Genomic DNA, 20,477 nt, shown 5'->3' with positions numbered 1-20,477 from the left:
ATATTCATAATGATAAAGTTCGATTTTTTTATTACATGTGATTCTGACATGATGTCACTAACGTTACATGCATTTCTTCTCCGCTCGTCTCAGGTAAATAATGCGTCTTTCAGCTGAGCTGATCGTGGTCGGCGTGGCGCGTTCATGTGTTTTGGGGGCGTGGCTTTGGAAAGAGCCCAGAAGGGAGAAGGTGGAGTGAATGGAAAGTGAGAGGTCTACAGACACTCAATTTTTATACTTTCTTTTTCTGAGTACTTACATTTTAATTATGTATTGATATATAAAGAAAGTTTAAACAAATTTGGAAAAAAAGTTTTTTAACCAAATCCTACCTACCCTACCTTTAAGTACAGGACAGTTTTAATTTAACTTTTAGGTACAACACATTTTAATTTAATCATTATTTAATTATTTGATTTACCTGTATGTAAGCACAGTGCATACAGTGTTAATGTACAAACTGTGTATTTACAATGTTAAAGTGGTTGACAACAATAAATATTATTTTTAGGAATAAACTGCCTCTTTTTTAACTGTGCAGAGATGTAGCTGAATAGTTAGGCCTACTACGCTACTGTATTTTAATGTTGGTCATTATGGTGGTACTTGGAGAGCCAAATATTTTCTGAGGTGGTACTTGGTATAAAAAGCTTGAGAACCACTGGTCTAGAGCCTTTCCATGACATATGACCAGTAGATGGCGCTGTATTCATTCACAATATATATATATATATTTTAACTCTTTCATACGAATCAAAATTACTAACATTTCTGCCTCTGAAACAATTTTTTTCTTCTAATGTTGTAGCCAAAGTCATGTTGGCAAACAAAATATTAATGATTTTGATGACACATCCTCATGTATACTAGACTGGGTAAACCCAGCCTGATCTGCCGGCGTTTTGATTTCACCCTGCACCTCAGTCTGGAAACCTGTACATTCATTTCTACTGCTTCTGTTACACTTTTGCGGGAACCAATAACAGACTGGCTTATCAACCTGGCGCGCTATTGGCGGGTTTAACACATAGGTTTAACACAATGACTGATAGAGAAGCGATGGATCGATGCCCATTGATCACGCCTCTTGTGGTCTGGTTGGTTGAAGGACTATCCAATTGACCTATCGGTAAGCCCCGCCCCCCTTAGTTACTGTTGCTAACTCGGACAAACAAACGGAGTTGCTATATCTTACAATGACAGCTGTCAGTGTGAAAACCTTATCCCAAGATGTTTTTGGACACAGAATGTAGCGTATATCCTGTCCGAATGATGGCCAAACTTAACTGATGGTTTATCAAGTTTATTATGTCCTTTTTCACTCCAAAGAAATAATCGTAAGTGCTGAACAAACAAAGCATAAAAAGTGCGCATTAACGTCTCCTTCACAAACGATCTCTCTCCGTTGCTCTCTCCGTTGCATTACCATTAACATACACATCAAATTAGACAAAAACACTCATACAACTAACAGTAAACAAACATACAGAGAGCTTATGACTTTTCGGGGGTGCAGTTAATAACTGGTAAACTTTGTATCTGCAAAACAACTCAGATAAACTGCGTGCGAGCTCTCCCTTTCACTACCCGTAGACTGTAATACCCATCAAAATAGGAGTACCTCCTTAGTAGGACAGATAATGTAGACCATAAACATATCTAAAATTAAATTAATTTACATATAACCAGTTTAATATGGAGAGGCACTGAAATGTAGACCTTCGTGTTTTTGACCTACACCGTTACATGACGTGAGAACAGTTAGTTATTTCGGTTTGTATGTTAGCAGGGACTTTAATCGGAACGTAACGAGAGTATGACAAACAGAAAATCCTCTCAGGATCCCTGGAATCAGTTTTACAGTACCTCAGGCACGACATTTTAGCATTTTTGTAGCATAAACACCATCAAACCGATGAGAGCTTTGGATTTTCCAATGTTTCTCTATGGCTCTGACACCTAAAGATGTCCGAGTTCCGGTCCCAGCGCAACTGATACTCAACTGCTATTGGTTCATCTGCGTTCGAGGGGAGGGGCTTACCGATAGGTCAATTGCGTACAGAGTCTTTTGAATTATGCTTGTTTATCACGCCTCTTGTGCAATAGAAAATACATAGCAGACTCCTGAGAATGATGTTCAATCTTAAATTGAGCTTGGTCTGGTGATAGCCAGACAACATGTATACATTATTTAGACTGCATATACACTACAGGTCTTGATGCCCAGTTCTGATTTGTTGACTATAGGCCTTTCTTTTCTTTTTTTTTTCTTTTTTGACAACCAGCTTGCATTATCTTTTAAAAGTGACCCATATCCGATATCTGTATTTAGACTATACACTTGGCGAAACAACCAAAGGTAGATGTACTGACCCAGAAAAGCTTGGGCCGAAAAGAAAGTAAAAACACAGATGGACACAGATGAAATGATATGATGATACTAATGGTAATGTCAATACTTTTTCCTCCATTGCACAATTGAAAAGAGTCATGTTCGGTTGTTCCACCTGTGTTGACGTTATTCGCCATCGTCGCTTTTTCAATGATGTACGACTCTCATTGACAAGTATATCCGATCTGTACGCGTGCAGATGCAAATGCATGTATCCGATTCACATCAGATTTATTTCCACATATGATTGAAGCCTAAAAATCGATCTGTGACTATCAGAATCCATGTGCTTTTTTCCTGCTTACATGTTTGTGGGCCGTATCTGATCTATGCCTCATGAGATGAAAAAAATCGTAATTGTGTCACTTTAACCATGTAATGTAAATGCGGCTTTAGTGATCAATATTCATTTTCACTTGACTTGCATCACAGTAAAGTAGTCGTTATGCCATTTTTAAAATGTATTTACACAGCAGTTAATTATTTAATTTGATTGGCGTTACAATTGCAAAGCACTGGTACATTTGAATGTTCCTATTACTTCACTTGTCTGTGTTTGTGGCATTCCACACAGGCTGTCAGGGACCTGTTCTGCAGGTCACATCGTTTTGTCAGTAGTAGGTGACAAATGACTTTTTGTCTTTTATGAGTGAGTAATTTAATAATTTACTCAACTGATTAATTCAAAAGCATTGATTTTATTCAGGAAGGTAACACCACTGTGTGTTGGTCAGAGTTGTTCTTTCCTGTTTGATATACATTGAGGAAAATAAGTATTTGAACACCCTGCTATTTTGCAAGTTCTCCCACTTAGAAATCATGGAGGGGTCTGAAATTGTCATCGTAGGTGCATGTCCACTGAGAGACATAATCTAAAAAAAATCATTCTAGAAATCACAATGTATGATTCTTTAACTATTTATTTGTATGATAAAGCTGCAAATAAGTATTTGAACACCTGTCTATCAGCTAGAATTCTGACCCTCAAAGACCTGTTAGTCTGCCTTTTAAAATGTCCACCTCCACTCCATTTATTATCCTAAATTAGATGCACCTGTTTGAGGTCGTGAGCTGCATAAAGACACCTGTCCACCCCATACAATCAGTAAGAATCCAACTACTAACATGGCCAAGACCAAAGAGCTGTCCAAAGACACTAGAGACAAAATTGTACACCTCCACAAGGCTGGAAAGGGCTACGGGGAAATTGCCAAGCAGCTTGGTGGAAAAAGGTCCACTGTTAGAGCAATCATTAGAAAATGGAAGAAGCTAAACATGACTGTCAATCTCCCTCGGACTGGGGCTCCATGCAAGATCTCACCTCGTGGGGTCTCAATGATCCTAAGAAAGGTGAGAAATCAGCCCAGAACTACACGGGAGGAGCTGGTCAATGACCTGAAAAGGGCTGGGAGCACCGTTTCCAAGGTAACTGTTGGTAATACACTAAGATGTCATGGTTTGAAATCAGCACATGTTTAAACCAGCACATGTCCAGGCCCGTCTTAAGTTTGCCAATGACCATTTGGATGACCCAGAGGAGTCATGGGAGAAAGTCATGTGGTCAGATGAGACCAAAATAGCCACTTGATTGAGAGATTTGTGATGGAATAATTACCTTATAATTTTATAGGAGTCTTACACACATGTTGTACAATTACTCTGAGACGTGCATCAATTTGAGTGATGACAGATATTATGGGAGTGGCTTGATGCAGCGCAGAAGATGCAGAGAACTTGATCTTGACTTAATACTGTACCTTAACACATCTGCTTCAAATTGAATTAAATTAAATGAATTGCTAATTACACAACATTGAAATAAAAATGAAAGTGTGTACAAATACTATAAAATCGTGAATATAAATAATTGGGAATCATGTTTAAAAAAAGTGCACATTTCATTTATCTATTATAACGTTTATGTTGGTTTGGTTGTTTCCTTATAGAGGTCCAGAAATTTGTGGGGGGGGGTTTTCCCATTAATTTGTCAAGTTTTTGTCAGGTGTCCTTTTTTATTATATGATGTCATTACATTGCTGTCTTGCTCATCGTGGTTTCGAGTATCGATGCATCTGCCCCTCTTCAGGAAACACAGGAACGCACCGTAATCTTGGACAACTTAATCCAGATATTTTAATCCAATCCACAAATTTGTTTGAAGAACCAAATTAGCCAGAGATCAGTTATCACAATTAAAAAATCTGGGATGTGTCAAATCATCTCCGATATATATGAAGCGAGGTACGAAGAACGGACCCCTGTTCTATTTTCACTGTTCCAGACCACCAGAGGAAGGAGTCGTGTCTCGCTCATCACATAGATAACCTGTACACACGTGACTTTGACCGATGACGTGTCTTAAAGGGTTAGTTCACCCAAAAATGAAAATTATGTAATTAATTACTCACCCTCATGTTGTTCGACACCCGTAAGACCTCCGTTCATATTCGGAACACATATGAAGATATTTTTGTTGAAAGCTGATGGCTGAGAAAGGCTTCAGATAGGCCTCCATTGGCATTCAGTACACTTATACTCCCAAGACGGATAAAAGGCACTTAAAACATCGTTACAAAGTCCATCTCACCACAGTGACTCTACAATAATTTACGATGCGACGACAATAGTTTTTGTGCGCAAAAAAAATCAAAATAACACCTTTATCCAACTTGTTCTTGTCTTCCGTGTGTGTCTCCACGACGCATGCGCGAGAATATGACGCCGATCCGGCGTTCGGACACATGACCCAGAAGCGATTTGTTTACGAGCAGAGGAAGACGCGTGTATCTAAGCTGTTGAATTCTACATTGATCGTGCTTTAGGTCTCGGCGTAGTTCTCAAAATGGGGTTAAAGTGTGCATTTCATGGATTCCCGAACCCCGGCGCTACGTCATATTCTTGCGCATGCGTCGTGGAGGCACACACGGAAGACAAGAACAAGAACACAATGTAATGAATGCCAATGCGGGCCTATCTGAAGCCTTTCTCAGCCATCAGCTTTCAACAAAAATATCTTAATTTGTGTTCCGAAGATGAACGGAGGTCTTACGGGTGTCGAACGACATGAGGGTGAGTAATTAATGACAGAATTTTCATTTTTGGGTGAACTAACCGTTTAAGATATATCAGTTCTGACTATATCACAGGGCATCAGTCATTGCGTGCGTTTACCGTGACAACCATGTAACGTACCTATAATCGCATTACAGTATTCAGCTCTGCTAATAAAAAGTGTGTAGGTATTATGGCTGCCTCATGTTCCACCTGTTCAGATCTTATGGATGCCCTTGAGGGACACATATTTTCATGTTCCCATTGCCCCAGATGTTTCAGGGCAGGACATATCAGTTCAGAGTCCTTCCATTCGGCCTCTCTCTTTCTCCCCATGTCACACATTTCTTTCAGGTGGCACTGGAACCGCTTCAGCAAAGAATTCGGCATGCTGATCCTTCTGTACTTGGATGATTGGCTGTTGTGTGCCAGATCAACTCAGCAAGCAGCCAAAAACACACAGCGTCTGTTGCATCATGTCACTTCCTTGTGATCCTCATGATCCATCTCGACGACTGCAGTGCAGGCAGATTGCGCGCGCGCGCCGCACGGCCACAAATAAACTGGGCCCCACTTTATATTAGGTGGCCTTAAGTACTATGTACTTACATAAAAAATTAAGTACAATGTACTTACTGTGTTCAAATTGTATTGGTATGGGTAAGTTTAAGGGTAGGGTTAGGTGTAAGGGAAGTGCCAACTGTGTAATTACAAATGTAACTACAGAAATTAATTACAGATGTAATTACATGCAGGTATTTTTTAAAAATGTAAGTACAATGTAAAAACATGTATGTACACAATAAGTGCATTGTATCAAATTATTAATTCAAATGTTAGTACATAGTAGTTAAGGCCACCTAATATAAAGTGGGTCCATAAACTGATATGGATTTGATGGATTTATCAACTTGAAATACAGGCAAGGCATATTTTTGTAGATGTGTTCCTAAAAATATGCATATATTTTTTAGGAACACATCTACAATATACATGCATATATTTTTCCTATATATATTCGTTTGCACGTGACTGTTTAAAACCCGTGTTTAGACCCGTGTTTCTCCCTTGTCCGACCCGACCCGCACCCGTATCCGACACAGTAGGAAGTTTTTCACCCGTTTCAGCAATATCCGCGGGTACCCGCACCCGTGCAGGACTCTGGGTGGTAACCATGGACGCTTCTTTCGGTGAGTGGGGAGGACTTTGGCAACATCGAGGTATATGGGGCAGTTGGGAACCATAGTTAGGAGCATCTCACATCAACCTCCTGGAGCTGTGGGCAATACTCTTTCCTCATGCTGTGTCATCCTTCCCTGGACATGTTAAACTGTGTGTCTGGTTGAGAGGATGCTCCCTCAATGTTCAACAGGAGTAAGGAACACTGTCGTGAGTGCTAGGGCCGTACAATGCCTGCATCTGTTAGGTGTCATTCAACTCAGGCTGTGGCCACTTCTTGGGCAGCATTGTGTGGCGTGTCCCTCTCAGAGATTTGTGCGGCAGCTACATGGGCATCACCTTGCACGTCCACAAAGTTTTATAGGCTTAATGTACTGACCGTCTCATAACCTCAGTTATGCAAGTAACCAGCGTTCTTTGCTGTTGTTGCTTTGAACTTCGGCCATGATTTGGCCTCCCACAATGAGGTGCCTGTCATTGGCATTTCAGCCAAACAAATTTTACTTATTGCGCCTGTTCATTTTTTGTCACGGTAAAGTTTGTCCACACTGCTGACATGTTTACCTTTAGTAGATTATCCACATTGTGTGCTCAAAATAGACACTGACACATGAAAACGTGTCATCAGAGAATCACTTAATAGCCTGTTAACTGTCAGTGTCCCGGTTGCAGGACATTTGTCACCTTTTTTAATTGCCTTTCATCCCTATCACATATTTTAGCAATCATCATCAAATTAGGCATCATCTGAAAGTTTAAACACTCAAATACTACATTCACATTGTCAGTCCAAATCCGATTATTTGTTTAACCATCTGGAATCTGATCTTAAATGATTGATGTCTGATTGATATTTGTTTTTCCATGCAGCTCTTTAGTTTTCTGGAATATCTGCATTGATTTCTATGGCAATGACGTTGCGTTGGCAAGCATATGGCAAAAACAACAACAACCTCAACATGGAGGGGTTTGCAATTGAGATGTTACCTTATTAACAACATGACAATGTGTAGCAACCGTGCTGGATTACTGCGTCTTATGTGGCAATCTTTATTCCGTTCTGTCGTCTCCGCCGGTCTCAAAACATGTCTGCTCATCCGGCACTTTGCAACAACACAACCTTGTTTCTGCAGCGACTTTAAGCATGTTTTCTTATAACAGTGTCTGACGTTTCCATCTATCGTGGTGTGAAAAGTCACATAAACCACGCAAAATCTGATTAGAGTAGTCGGACTAAAACGGATTTCCAGAAATGTGATTTGAATAGGATTTCAATCCACATATGAATGTAGCTCGAAAAAGATTTGTAAAAATCGTTTCATGTGATTATTTTTTTATTTTTTTGCAGTTCACACTTGCTAAACCTGATCGGATTTTAATTGGATATGCACAAAAATATGATTTGGACTGACAGTCTGAACGAAGTCAAAGTTCGTCCGGTGAAAACTTTTTGTCCTTTTGAAATTGGACATTGCGTCATCATGGAAAATGGGTACTTAAAACCTTTTTGCAGGCTTAATTTGTATGATATAAACATCAACACAACTTGGTTTTATATATATATATATATATATATATATATATATATATATATATATATATATATATATATATATATATATATATATATATATATATATTGCTTTGCTTTTCTAGCTATTTTAGAGTTCAAATTAAATAGTAAAATATATATTTTGTATAAAATGAAAATATTTAGTTCAGAACATTTGCTTTACCGTACACTTAAAGCTACACTATGTAACTTTTCCGTCCACTAGAGGTCGCCTGTTCAAAACAAAGGCGTAGTTTGATGACGCCACGTTTGAGCGCAGAATCTCGGGACATGTGGTCTTCACCTCACAGCCGGTGGGAAACAGTCAGGATAGGACTCGGGCAGAAATCATGTTCATGGATGCGATTATTAACATTACTGTAGTCTGAAGCAGAGCAGGACCGAGTGTTGTGGTGCTGAGCAAGGCCGCAGGAGCGATTGAAGAGCGGGACTGTTATTATGGCATAGTCGCTGGCGGGACTTTTATTATGACACGGTTGCCGGCGGCACTTCCTCTTCTCCAGTGCTGAATGTGAGGTAACGCAGCTCTGTTTATCGTATTAGATATATCTGAGTGTGTTGAAAAGGAAGTTATGACGTTCGCTCGGCGGCTGCTATGACACTTGTTCACAATGCAGTGAGAGTAAAGTGTTTCACTGAATAAAACCGGAGACCGAGGGTGACGCAGATATGACGCAATCGACAGGCGACTCCCTCACACGCATAGCTCACACGTCCCGGCTCCTTGGTTAAAATAGCAATTTTCTCACGATTTACAAATAGTTGAAAACATTTGGGATATTCTAAGTACTCAACTGAACAAAATATATAACACTGGCCTAGTGGTTTCTGGATGTTTTACTGCAAAAATCCTACATAGTTCACCTTTAAACTATTATAACTTTTTTACACATTACTTTTTTTTTTAAGCTGTTCTCACTTTCACTTCTGCAGTATGTATATATATATATATATATATATATATATATATATATATATATATATATATATATATATATATATATATATATATATATATATATATATATATATGTATATATATATTATTATTATAATTTGTTTGCTTTTTCGGTTGAATATTTTCAGTTGGCAAAATTTCAGTGCATCACCAGTGCTGATATTTTAAAACAACAGCACTCTTATGTGACATTGATTAAATATAATTTAGGGCTAGAGTAACACACACTCTCTCTCTCACACACACACACACACACACACACACACACACACACACACACACACACACACACACACACACACACACACACACACACACACACACACACACACACACACACACACACACACTCTATGTGTCTTACATATTGGTCCTCAGAGTGGTCTGGCTCGTCCTGTGGTCCAGACTGAGGGGACATACTGTCTGAAGTGCTGTTCGGACTGAAGCTCCGCATACTACTGCTCCTGCTGCCCGAGACAAACAGACTCAGATTGTCAAAGTCATCTGGCCTCTCAGTCACCTCCCGCTGGGGGTTATAGGCTTTCAGGAATGAGGAGTACACATAACCCTGCGTACCTACACACACACACACACACACACACACACACACACACACACAAAGAGAGAAATGTCATTAACAATAGCAAGAGCCTGGTTAATCTAATAGTAGCAAAAGAATGGTGGCTTTGTAAGACCACAAGAGTGAAAGTAATCTCAGGCCGATCAGTTTCAGGCCTCAAACTAATTTAATTAATTTTCTGAATGATCATTTTCACATTCTTTAATATACAGTTAAAATATCTTTTATGACAAAGTTGGCGTGTTGGTGATGATAATTTTTCCCATATTGTGATATTTAAATATTTCAAGTAAAGATTTCAAGGGCTTTATTGGCTAAACTCTTTTTCTACTTCCAGTCACTGTTGTTTTATTCCCCCAATCACCAGAAAATACTTATATTAGTTGATTACAGACATAAAGTCACCTAAAATAACAATCTGGGCTGTTTCTTAAAAGCATTGTGAGCTAAATTGATAGTAGAGACCATTGGAGGCATGAACTACTTAGGCCTACGATGCTTTTGGGAAACGCAGCCCAGAACACTGGTCCTGTTGTGAAGCAACAGTCTCTGTGGAGTTAATGAGAGGCTAGTTTATAGATGTGACGAAAGAAAATCCTTACGGGATTTCATTACTCTGCTGTAAGGTTATGAAGTGCTACAGCAGATATGATGCATGCAAAATTTCCACCGGTCTTATTAATGCTTTAGTTAATGGTCTACTTTAAATTTTATGTTTACAGGGATAAACTCTCATGTGGATTAATAGCGTACGGCCTGGGTAAAAGTAAAAAACAAAACAAAACTGGTAACACTATAATTAAATTTCATTTGTTTACATTTGTTAATGCATAAGGTACCATTAACTAACAATGAACAACATTTTTATACAGCATTTATTAATCTAGGTAAAAGTTAATTTTGTATAAATATAATATTGTTCATTGTTAATTCATTTTTTTGCAAGAGCACATTAAAAGTGAAAGTTAAGATATTTATGATGTTACAAAAGATTTCTATTCAGATAAATATTGTCATTCTCTTTCTCAACGAACCTGGTTAAAAATTGGTTTTCACCAAAATATTAAGCAGTACAACTGTGATAAGAAATGTTTCTTGAGCATCATATTAGAATGACTTCTGAAGGATCGTGAAACTGCTAATGGCTGCTGAAAATTCAGCATAACCATCACAGGAATGAATTAATTATTTAAAATATATTAAAATGGTTATTGTAATCATATTTTGAAAATATTACAGATTTGACATATCTTATCATATAAATGCAGCTTTGGTGAGCACAATAGATGGCAGTGTACATCCTGACTATCAATATTTAAAACTTCCCTCTTATACACTGTGTGGTAATATACAGTATGTGTGTATATATATATATATATATATTTTTTTTTTTTTTTTTTTTTTTTTTTTTTCATTTCTTTTCTTTTTCTTTTTTTTCTTATGAAAATAAATGAGTGTATTTAAACACACATAAACAGACTTACTCCCAGTGTGCACTAGCCAGCGGCTGCTGCTGCCCATAGGGTCTTTGTCTTCCAGCAGGGCCACCAGCTCCCCCTCCAGCAGGCTGATGTCTTTTTCCTGACAGGCATTGCAGTTACGCTTGAGCTGATAGAGCTGATCCACTGCATACTCTTCCAGTAGCCAGGCCCTGTGCTCCTCTGTCTGTCTGGGTATCTCTGGGGCCTGAAGAGAAATTTACAATCAACTGAGACCTTAATTGCAATATGGGTTTACCCATATTTATCATTTGCAATCATACCATTTTCTTGTCCCGTTTCTCAAAGCTCACTTTACGCTCCATCAGCTTTTGGGAATTTTCTTTGAAGAATCCAAGGTTGCTTAGCTCCTCCATGATAGAATTTTGAACTTCACTAAAGTTTGACAAAGGAACCTGGATGGAATGACCAATGCAATGGTTAAAATCTAACATTAAACATCCATAACAGAATTTTGGACATGCTGTAGATCAGTGATTCCTAACCAAAAGGGCCTCGGGAAACTCCCACGGGTGCCCCAAGTCAAATAAATGTAGTAATATTAACATAACAATAATTTAAATGCTAAATAACACAAACTAACATCTAAATAACACAAATTGACATTTATTTTATTTTTAAAACTCTCGTGTCATATAATGGAATCAAAAAAAGTTGAGAATCATCGTTGTAGATGAACAACCACTAATGGTTAAAACATTAAACTACAGTATTTTGAATATGCTTTTTATTTATCTGCATTATTACTGTTTTACAGAAAGCAACTGTAACAAAGTATTATAAGTAATATATTATAATATCATGTATAGCCTACTGAACCTATTTTTTACGTTTCATGTTCTGTGGGAAGCTATACTTGTATGCCTAAAGATTCTTTATGCTTAGAATATAATAGGCTAATGGTTTTGGATAACACAAAGATTGTAGGTTTGAATCCAAGCATGGGCCACAGAAGTAACCTGATAAGTTGTAAAATCACCATTTTGCCCTTGAGCGAGACACTTAAAACTGGGTTTTCCAAAGTGAAAAAAGGGCTCTGTCACTTTCTCTACATTTCAATATATATATATATATACTACTCACCGGTAGCTGGTGGACAGGCGGTTGGGCTGTATCCATCAGCTTTCTAAATAATTTCACTATACAAATCAAGCAGTTGGTGAGGATCGTTCTAACAGCTCGGTTGAAGCATTGCAGCTCATCACGCAGCTGGGCATTGAGGGCCTGATAATCTCGTTTGGCCTGGCCCTGTTCCTCTTTGGAGGATCGGGAATCCAACTGGCTGCAATAGTCCAACAGTTTATCGTATCGCTTCTGTATCAGCTTCTGTGGTGATGCGAACATTCCCAGCAGGCTGGAGAGAGGAGCCAGAACCAAATGCTCCATATGATCTTTCTGAGGAACACAAACCACACACATTTTTAAACAGGTTGTAGGGTGGAAAAACTGCTATTTGCAGATTCAGACATAGGTTTACAGACTAAATAATTTGATTGAAAAGGAAGCATAGCGATAAAATGTGAAAAATTAAAGGAATAATTTAGTGAATTTAGATGTAATTTTAAATCTCATTTAAAAATGGTCATCCATGACTGTTTGAGAATGTTCCACAGAGCAGTTGCTGACAAGAACTGAGGTGAAATTGTATTCCATAGTTTATGCATGTAAAATACATATTTTTTGTGTGTGAGGGGAATCACTTACAAATTGTTTGTATGGGTCATTGCCGTTCCTCTTTTGCTGAAAGCCATTGGTGTCTATTTTGTCCGGATCCTTCATTATAGTTTCTAGGTCATGTGCATTTTGAACAGCAATGGATATCATCTCCTACAGTATAAAGAGAAATATAAAAAACAGGACATAGTACTGTTCGACATTTATATAATTCAGGAGAATGTATATACTCCAGTAGTTTAAGACCCAGGTCTATATATAAATATATTTAGATATATTATATTTATGTTTAAGTGCTTTCAATGAATAGAACTGCAACTAATTTTACAGTAGAATGAGGCTAGGCCTTTTGAATGTATTTCCCCCTCCCAAAACACTAAATAAACCCTCAGTAGCTAACTCAGAACTATCTCAGTACTTTCCTATGCTGCAAAAATGGTCCTGATCCACGCGGCCATTTTGAGGTAATTTGAAATGTTACGACTTTGCTGATTTGTGTAGAACGAAGAGTCATTTATTTATTTATGAGACTTTATATCTCATAGATTACAAATATTTAAAATTTTAAATCAACAGTTTTTAGGAACTGTTGAATAAATGCAAGGATAGTATTTGAGGTACAAAATACCCCTACATAAAAGACTTACTGGGGCAGAAAAAACACCACCCAAAACATTGCTAGTTTGACACAGGAGGAAGGTGGACAAACCTAATGCAGCAGATTATTTCTATTTTACATTTTTATGTTTTAGGAATAAAATATAAAAATATTTCTAAAAACATGTACAGTATATGAACAAAACCCATCTGTTAAAACTATAGAATAAAGGTATGAATAAAACTGTGCATTTTGGTGTATGTAATGGCTACTGAAGAGGAGATTTTTGGCTCAATGCATGAGAAAAACTCATGAGAAAAAAAGGGCCTTTAAATCCACAGATGTAAATAGATAAAGTGTAATGAAATAAACACTAAAACGTGTGTTTGGATGTTTAGTCTGTGTTTAGTGAGCCCAAAATATCAAAATTGACTAATGCATGGAAAAACAATTGCATCTTTCCTTAATTGCGTCTATTTTTATATTTTTAGAAAATATGTCACATGATACTTCATACCTGAGTATAGAGCAAGTAACAGCTGATGTTTTTCACTAGCTGTCTAACAGCTTTCTCAAGGCTACGGAAAAGTTTTTCCTCTTTGTCAAACGCTTCATCTCTCACCTGTAGAAAAGGAAAAGTCACAACAATACACACATACTGCCTTTACAGAAGCCTGAGGAAAAACATGGTTATTTTAATGTCTTGTTTCGTTAAAGTACCTGTGGCTCAACTCCAGTGAGAATCTTAAAATAGCTTGTCAGGCGATCAGATTTCTTCCTGATAGAATGAATGTTGAACTTGTTGAATTTAACCCTCAGTGAGGTTTCATCATCACTCCTCTTGTACTTCAGCACTGAAATAACGCAAGTGTCATATATTTGCATACTTGAATACTTAAAACTTGCAACTTTTTGAATATACTACCTAAACAATATCCTGTGCATGTCTCACCTATGTCTTTCCTCCTTTTAAACTCATTAATGTTAATGTTAATGATCTTCACAGTGGTCAGAGCTTCCTGTAAGGGCCTGTTGTCAGGGTGGTCAATGGGTGTGGCATTCCACAGTTCAGCCAGTAGCAGTGGGTATTTCATGACACGCTGGACTGGTTTAATGAGCAGAGAGCCCATGTCAAGCAAATTGGGCTTCCCTCTAAAAAATAACATTAAATGAAGAACAACTATTCAGATATGGTGCACTCCACTATGTTCACTATAAACAGTCTGTATAAATTTCTTTTATGATGTTTCTGTAGCTCTACTGGTACAGCATGACACTAGCAATAACAAAGTCGCAGGTTTGATTAATGCATAGCTTGAATACACTATAAGTGCATGGCAATGAGAACTAACTTGTCTATTAACATGTCGATAAAGTAACATTCATGTTTATAATTATAAAATGTCTGAATTTTCACTATACTCAATATTATTTATGACAGTTAAAATAAAAAAATTGCATACTCACTCCAGGTCATATATTTTCCTGTGAGAGAAGAGACAACACATCATTATTGTAAACTTCAGAGCCAAAGTCTTGGGCTTATATCTAATGCCTGAGACAGACTGTGTGATTTTGGCAGTCCTATAAGATCATTACAAATCACACTGTACGACATGGATCTATTAAACTTGGTTATGACATGTTTGTAGACAGAACGGTGATGGCTGCATTTAACTCCACTTTTAGACATACACTCGCAAACTCCCCTAAGCACCCCGCCACCATTTTGAAGTGCGTTCAACTTTGTCAAGTGGGCGAGGGAAGTTTATTAGGACAGACCCTAGACCCCTCGATTTTGACAGAGGGAGCGAGTCTACTCAAAATGTACACTTCAAGCAGATCCATAGAGCACAATGCAATATGATTGTGATGTCACAACAGATCATGCTTAATTTACCCCCACCCCACACAACTCTAATGTATGATATTGGAGTTATTTTAACAGGATAATACTTGTAGCTTCCTTAAGCTGACTGTTATAGTTTATTATAATGTTATCTTTTTCAATTTTGTTTTTTAAAATTTTCTCAAACAGCCCAGGATACTGTACATACAGGCCTATAAAATGGTGCGTAAAACAAACTTATAAGGGAAAAAAAGGAAATAATAAATCAGCTGCATTGCGGATTCCAAGGGAATCCAATTCTAGTTTTTATGTACACTGAGAAAAAGAGGAGGATGCAAAAAAGGAGAATATGAATGCGGTCATAGCTAAGGAAAAGAGGCCAACTTGGCATCCCAATTTTGCAAATGGAGCTTGAGGTAAGTAGTTTTAAGCTTTGCTCCATTTCGCATTGATCAATTCGCCATTTCATGTTGCATAGTCAGTAGTCATAGCAGCAACACTGCTGACAATTCAGAAAATTATACCGCAGACCATCTTTGGTTGCAAGACCGTGAAAACGGCCGTCTTTGAACCTGTAAGACCACCGTTTAGGAGTCATGACCACAGAAAACACCACGATTGGTTATATTTCATCTGGGACAGCCCAAAAATCGTACAGTGTGTACAGGGCATAAGGGATGAATGCAGTTAACATCTTTACTTGAGTGATGATATACATCTTCTAAAATGCTGCTGAATGTCCTCCTGTGCTTCATAAGACTTGAGGGAAGCATTAGCCTCGTCGTGATGATAGCAGTAAATTTTATATTCCTCCTCCATGACAGCTTTGGCTTGGATAAACACGTCTCCTGAAAAAAAGAAATGATTATACAATCAATTAATAATAATTTAACTTTTTTATTTTAAAACTGTAACATTATTTTTATTAGGTTTATTAAGTTCATTTAAATATTTAGTTTAATAATAAACACTAATTAATTAATCCTAATTTGTAAAGTCAGTTGTTGCGTAACATTGCATTAATTATAGCCAACATTTTCGTTTGTTAATTTCATGTTTGTAAGTCGAATATGTCTATTTCAAATGTATTTCAAAATTACCAATGAGTTGTGTTTCAGGGTCAGGGTCAGCGATGGCATCTTGTAGCTTTTGGAGCAGATCAGCAGAGACATCACACACAGACTCAATGTTGGTGAACAGTCGATCCACATCCACCACCTATAACAAACCCATCAGACCCCAAAATAATGCATCAAACAAAACGTTAGGATAGAAAAAGCTAGTATAAAAGTTTAGTAGATGCTTAACAGAAATGCTCTACACATCATAATGGAAAATGATCATTAAAACAAGTAAAATTAAAATTAATATTTTTTTAAGTGGCAACACTATTGATCGGAATTAATATTGTAGTATTTAGTGAAAACATAAAACCTCTATGTATACCTCTATGGTGATTATGTAATGACGAATCTAAAAGTGTTCTAGTTCTTCAGTTACAAGATGGTATGTTTGTAATAGCCCAAATGACTGGGGCTTTTAGGTTTTACTTATTTATTCTTAATAAAGACAGAATTTTCATGTACAGATTTGAAAGAATACATCTAGAACTGTGAACATGCCTGGGCTGCTCTCAGAGGAAGCAGAACCTCGCTTATGCAGAGCTCCAAGTCCTTCTGATAATCTCCCTCTGTCCTAACCAGCTCCTCGATGACCTTTGACCTTTTTATCATCTTCCTGTGGCGGATCTCTTCTTGATCCATGGCTGGGGATGTTGGTGAAGAGAGGTCATGTGGGGACATTTTCTCTGATGTGGGAGGAGGGGGTGGGGGGGTGTTAGCGGAGAGAGAGAGAGATGAATTATGCAGTTCAGATTTGACATAAATTGTAAAAGATACCCTGTAAAATTTTCGTAAAAAAACCCTGCATATTTGAATCTTTGAAATTCACTGTAAAATATGGTGACAATGTTTCAGGTGTTATGGAATGGCATATTGTTGCTTGTATATTTTTTACAAGAAATTATATATCATTTCACTGGTTTGCACCACAAAATATATGGAAATAGTTTTTACTTCCAAAAACCATAACTTTCAAAATAAGTTTTTACTGCAGCAATTTTTTTTTACAGTGCACTAGATGGTTGTTAAATAAAAAATATGCAAACACATAATTAAACCCATTAAACTATTTCTCATATTTGGCTCTATCCAGGATTTAAAAGATTTATCTGTAAAAAGAAAAAAAAGAAAAGCTAATTCTCCTAGACTGCCCTGGAAACTGACCTAGAATGTCATTCTATAACAATAACTTAATTATTAGTGTTATAATTGAATAATTACATGCAATTAAGAGTCTTTTCAGCTGTGTAATTCTTATATTGAGTTATGAATCATCACAATAGTATATTAGCTATCTAAATAAAACAAAAAAATATTGCTGTTAGCGTTAAATAAAGCAGGTATGTACTCATGGGAAGTGAGATGATTCTTTGTTTCCTGATCACCTCCATATGACACTTCCTCCTTACTGAAAGAGACAGAGAGGCTACAGGCAAAGGTGGGGCCAGGTGTCATATTACTTTTTGGCACAGTGATGCAATGCTGAAAAGGCCTTTTATTTCTTTTAGTGCCTGCACATTATAGCCAGATATTAGCCAGATAAACAGACTAATAATTAGACAACATTTGAATATTTTTTAGATGTAAATAAGGAAATGTCTACAATAATGTGAGGAAGTAATGACATGTCTAAAAGGATCCAATAATAAATTTCACGCTTAAAAAATGCAGCAGCTTTAATTACTCAAACAAAACTGTAACTTATTACGTGTGGAAAAAAATATGCAGTGCACACAGATATAATTCGAGGAGCAAGCCTTAGACAAAGAGTTTGGTTATGACAATAGAGGAGTTGTGTTTCACTCATTCCACTCACACAGAATCATATAACAAATCTCTGCCTTACAAATCACCAGAACATGTACGTCTTGATGCAGAATAAACTGAAACGTGTCACTATCTTAAGCAGTGAATTCAAGATTCCTCATAGCAAATGTCTCATCATTAATGCATTATTCTCTAGTGAACCTGCATTTAGACTGGTTGAGCAATTTAGCCTGGCAAAAGGTTCTCATAAAAAGAAAACACAAAGCTTTTCACACTGAAGGCCACACTGAACAGATCACATTTCTGCAGGAAAACGTAACCTGACTGAACTCAAGCTTGGAGATGTGCTTTGAGCTCATGTGAGTGTTGATTTAGCTCCAGTGCCTTTGTATTGCATCAATAATTATTTGCCTATATCCTTTTAATTATTTTCAGAATTTCAAAGCCTCAAGCAAGACTCCCATCCTGCCTTCTCCGCGTGGTTTGGCTCAGTAAAACAAAAGTAAACATACAATATCCAAACACATCTCTTATACATACAAGTGGAACCTGCCCTGCAAGTGCCCATTAAGAGCTTGTATCTCATATGATCAAGTGTTTGCTTTAGATAGATTTTTTTTCTTTTGAGACATGAAAATATCATATTTCAAACACATTCATACAGTCATACTAATGTGCTAACACAATATTCCTGTTTTAGTCAACCTATTGTTTCATTATGCAGCATGATGTTCAAGTGATCCAGAACACTCAGTTTTATGAGCATTTCCTGTTCAGGGATCAACATTTCCTCAATGATGTCATCATATTTGACTTTAAATGTGCCATATGACATACAGCTGGCTGTCAATGGCATACTATGCAATATAAATATAATATATGGCTAAACATGGTTAAATGTCTTAAATGTAAGAATACAATTATCAAATGGACTACATCACTATGTTTGAACCATATGAAGGTATATCAATAACTGAAAAAAAGTTAATTTAACAACTAATATGTCTAGAACTGAAAGGTTTTAAAAATGAATTTAAAGTCTCATTGCTAATGCTTATAACTAAAACTGCTGACATATCCCTTGTTGTCAGCGTTTCAGACATGTGCTGTTTGTTAAGTGAAATTCAATACATAAAAAAAATTGTTTGCCTTTTACACATTAATTCTCAGAATTCTCCTTGACATGACTGTATGTGAATGTATGACAACATATTTTGTTTATATAAGGGCTATTGTCTGAAAACTAAGAAGCTTGTATGACAAGACTGTCCTCATAGCTGTGAGATGTCCTCAATGTCATGACTTGGCAGCCCTGAAAGGCTTCATTCCCTGTTCAGTGGAGGCTGTTAAACTAGTTTTTCTGTCAGCTGATGTCATTCTCAAGTTAAGATTATGATGACATTCACATATCATCACAAGCAGACTGTGACATGACGTTCCCAAGAAAATGAATGAATGAATCACATGTCTTGAAATATACTCATTGAGTTAAATGCTCTATAACAATGCAAAAAGAGTGCAATGCGGAATAAACCAACTAAATATTAGTAGATAGCAGCTTCCTGATAAAGTAAACAGCGTAGGCACTGTGGCTGAGCTTGTTTACGACTGTTCCACAACCATGTTCAGCACTGTGGCCGAGGTTCAGTTTGCATATGTGACATCAGTCCAGTGGGAATAGATCTCTCTCTGTAATGTAACAACGCAACAGGTGCTAAGCATCAGCACACACATGCCCTCTTTTTTTTTTACTTCACTCTATACAAAGATCTAATGGAATTTGAGATGGGTATAATTAAAAGAGTATAACTGGAATAAAATCAAGTCTGTGCTAACCTGCTGCTCTGCAGGATGTCGGAAAAAAGGGTGACAGGTTAAAAACGTGTTGATGTTAGCCTAACAACAGTCTTTCTAAAGTGATCAAGGCTTTACTATTATCTGATGTTTAACCACTATAAAATCACAACTTCATACAAAGTAGCTTAAAAAGAATTCCTGAGGAAAAATTACCTTTAAGTTTAGCACTATACTCTGTCTTGTCAGAATAGCTCCTTCTCACCAAGGTTGCGATGCTGATGTCACCTTTGGAAGCGTCCTCATCCACAATAGTATCTGTCTTCCTCCTTTCCAGGTATCTTATGAAGAGTCTATTTCTCCGTTTAATTCCTTTGTCCTTCTCTTTTCTCTCCCCCTTTTCATTCTCTCTGTCATTCCCACTGGCCTGGTTGGGATCCAT

General features: G+C 37.2%; 1 protein-coding gene across 1 annotated transcript in view; it reads right to left on the bottom strand.

The window, feature by feature from the left end:
- The window catches only part of arhgef38 (Rho guanine nucleotide exchange factor (GEF) 38), a gene marked incomplete at its 5' end in the record, with an annotated part of 22,413 nt that extends 1,936 nt beyond the window's left edge, over window positions 1-20,477 (bottom strand). Inside the window, 13 exons of the mRNA XM_079812157.1 lie at window positions 9,518-9,729; window positions 11,218-11,419; window positions 11,496-11,627; window positions 12,316-12,627; window positions 12,937-13,059; window positions 14,022-14,126; window positions 14,225-14,358; window positions 14,457-14,656; window positions 14,972-14,989; window positions 16,054-16,201; window positions 16,454-16,571; window positions 16,976-17,160; window positions 20,252-20,477. Of these exons, the coding sequence (XP_079668283.1) occupies window positions 9,518-9,729; window positions 11,218-11,419; window positions 11,496-11,627; window positions 12,316-12,627; window positions 12,937-13,059; window positions 14,022-14,126; window positions 14,225-14,358; window positions 14,457-14,656; window positions 14,972-14,989; window positions 16,054-16,201; window positions 16,454-16,571; window positions 16,976-17,160; window positions 20,252-20,477 (2,115 nt within the window). The remainder of the gene's footprint in view (window positions 1-9,517; window positions 9,730-11,217; window positions 11,420-11,495; window positions 11,628-12,315; window positions 12,628-12,936; window positions 13,060-14,021; window positions 14,127-14,224; window positions 14,359-14,456; window positions 14,657-14,971; window positions 14,990-16,053; window positions 16,202-16,453; window positions 16,572-16,975; window positions 17,161-20,251) is intronic.

Source organism: Gobio gobio, assembly GCF_949357685.1.
Source record: "Gobio gobio genome assembly, chromosome: 3".
Classification (NCBI taxonomy): domain Eukaryota; kingdom Metazoa; phylum Chordata; class Actinopteri; order Cypriniformes; family Gobionidae; genus Gobio; species Gobio gobio.
The sequence above is the reverse complement of the archived record's forward strand: the minus strand, read 5'-3'. Positions and strand labels throughout refer to the sequence as shown.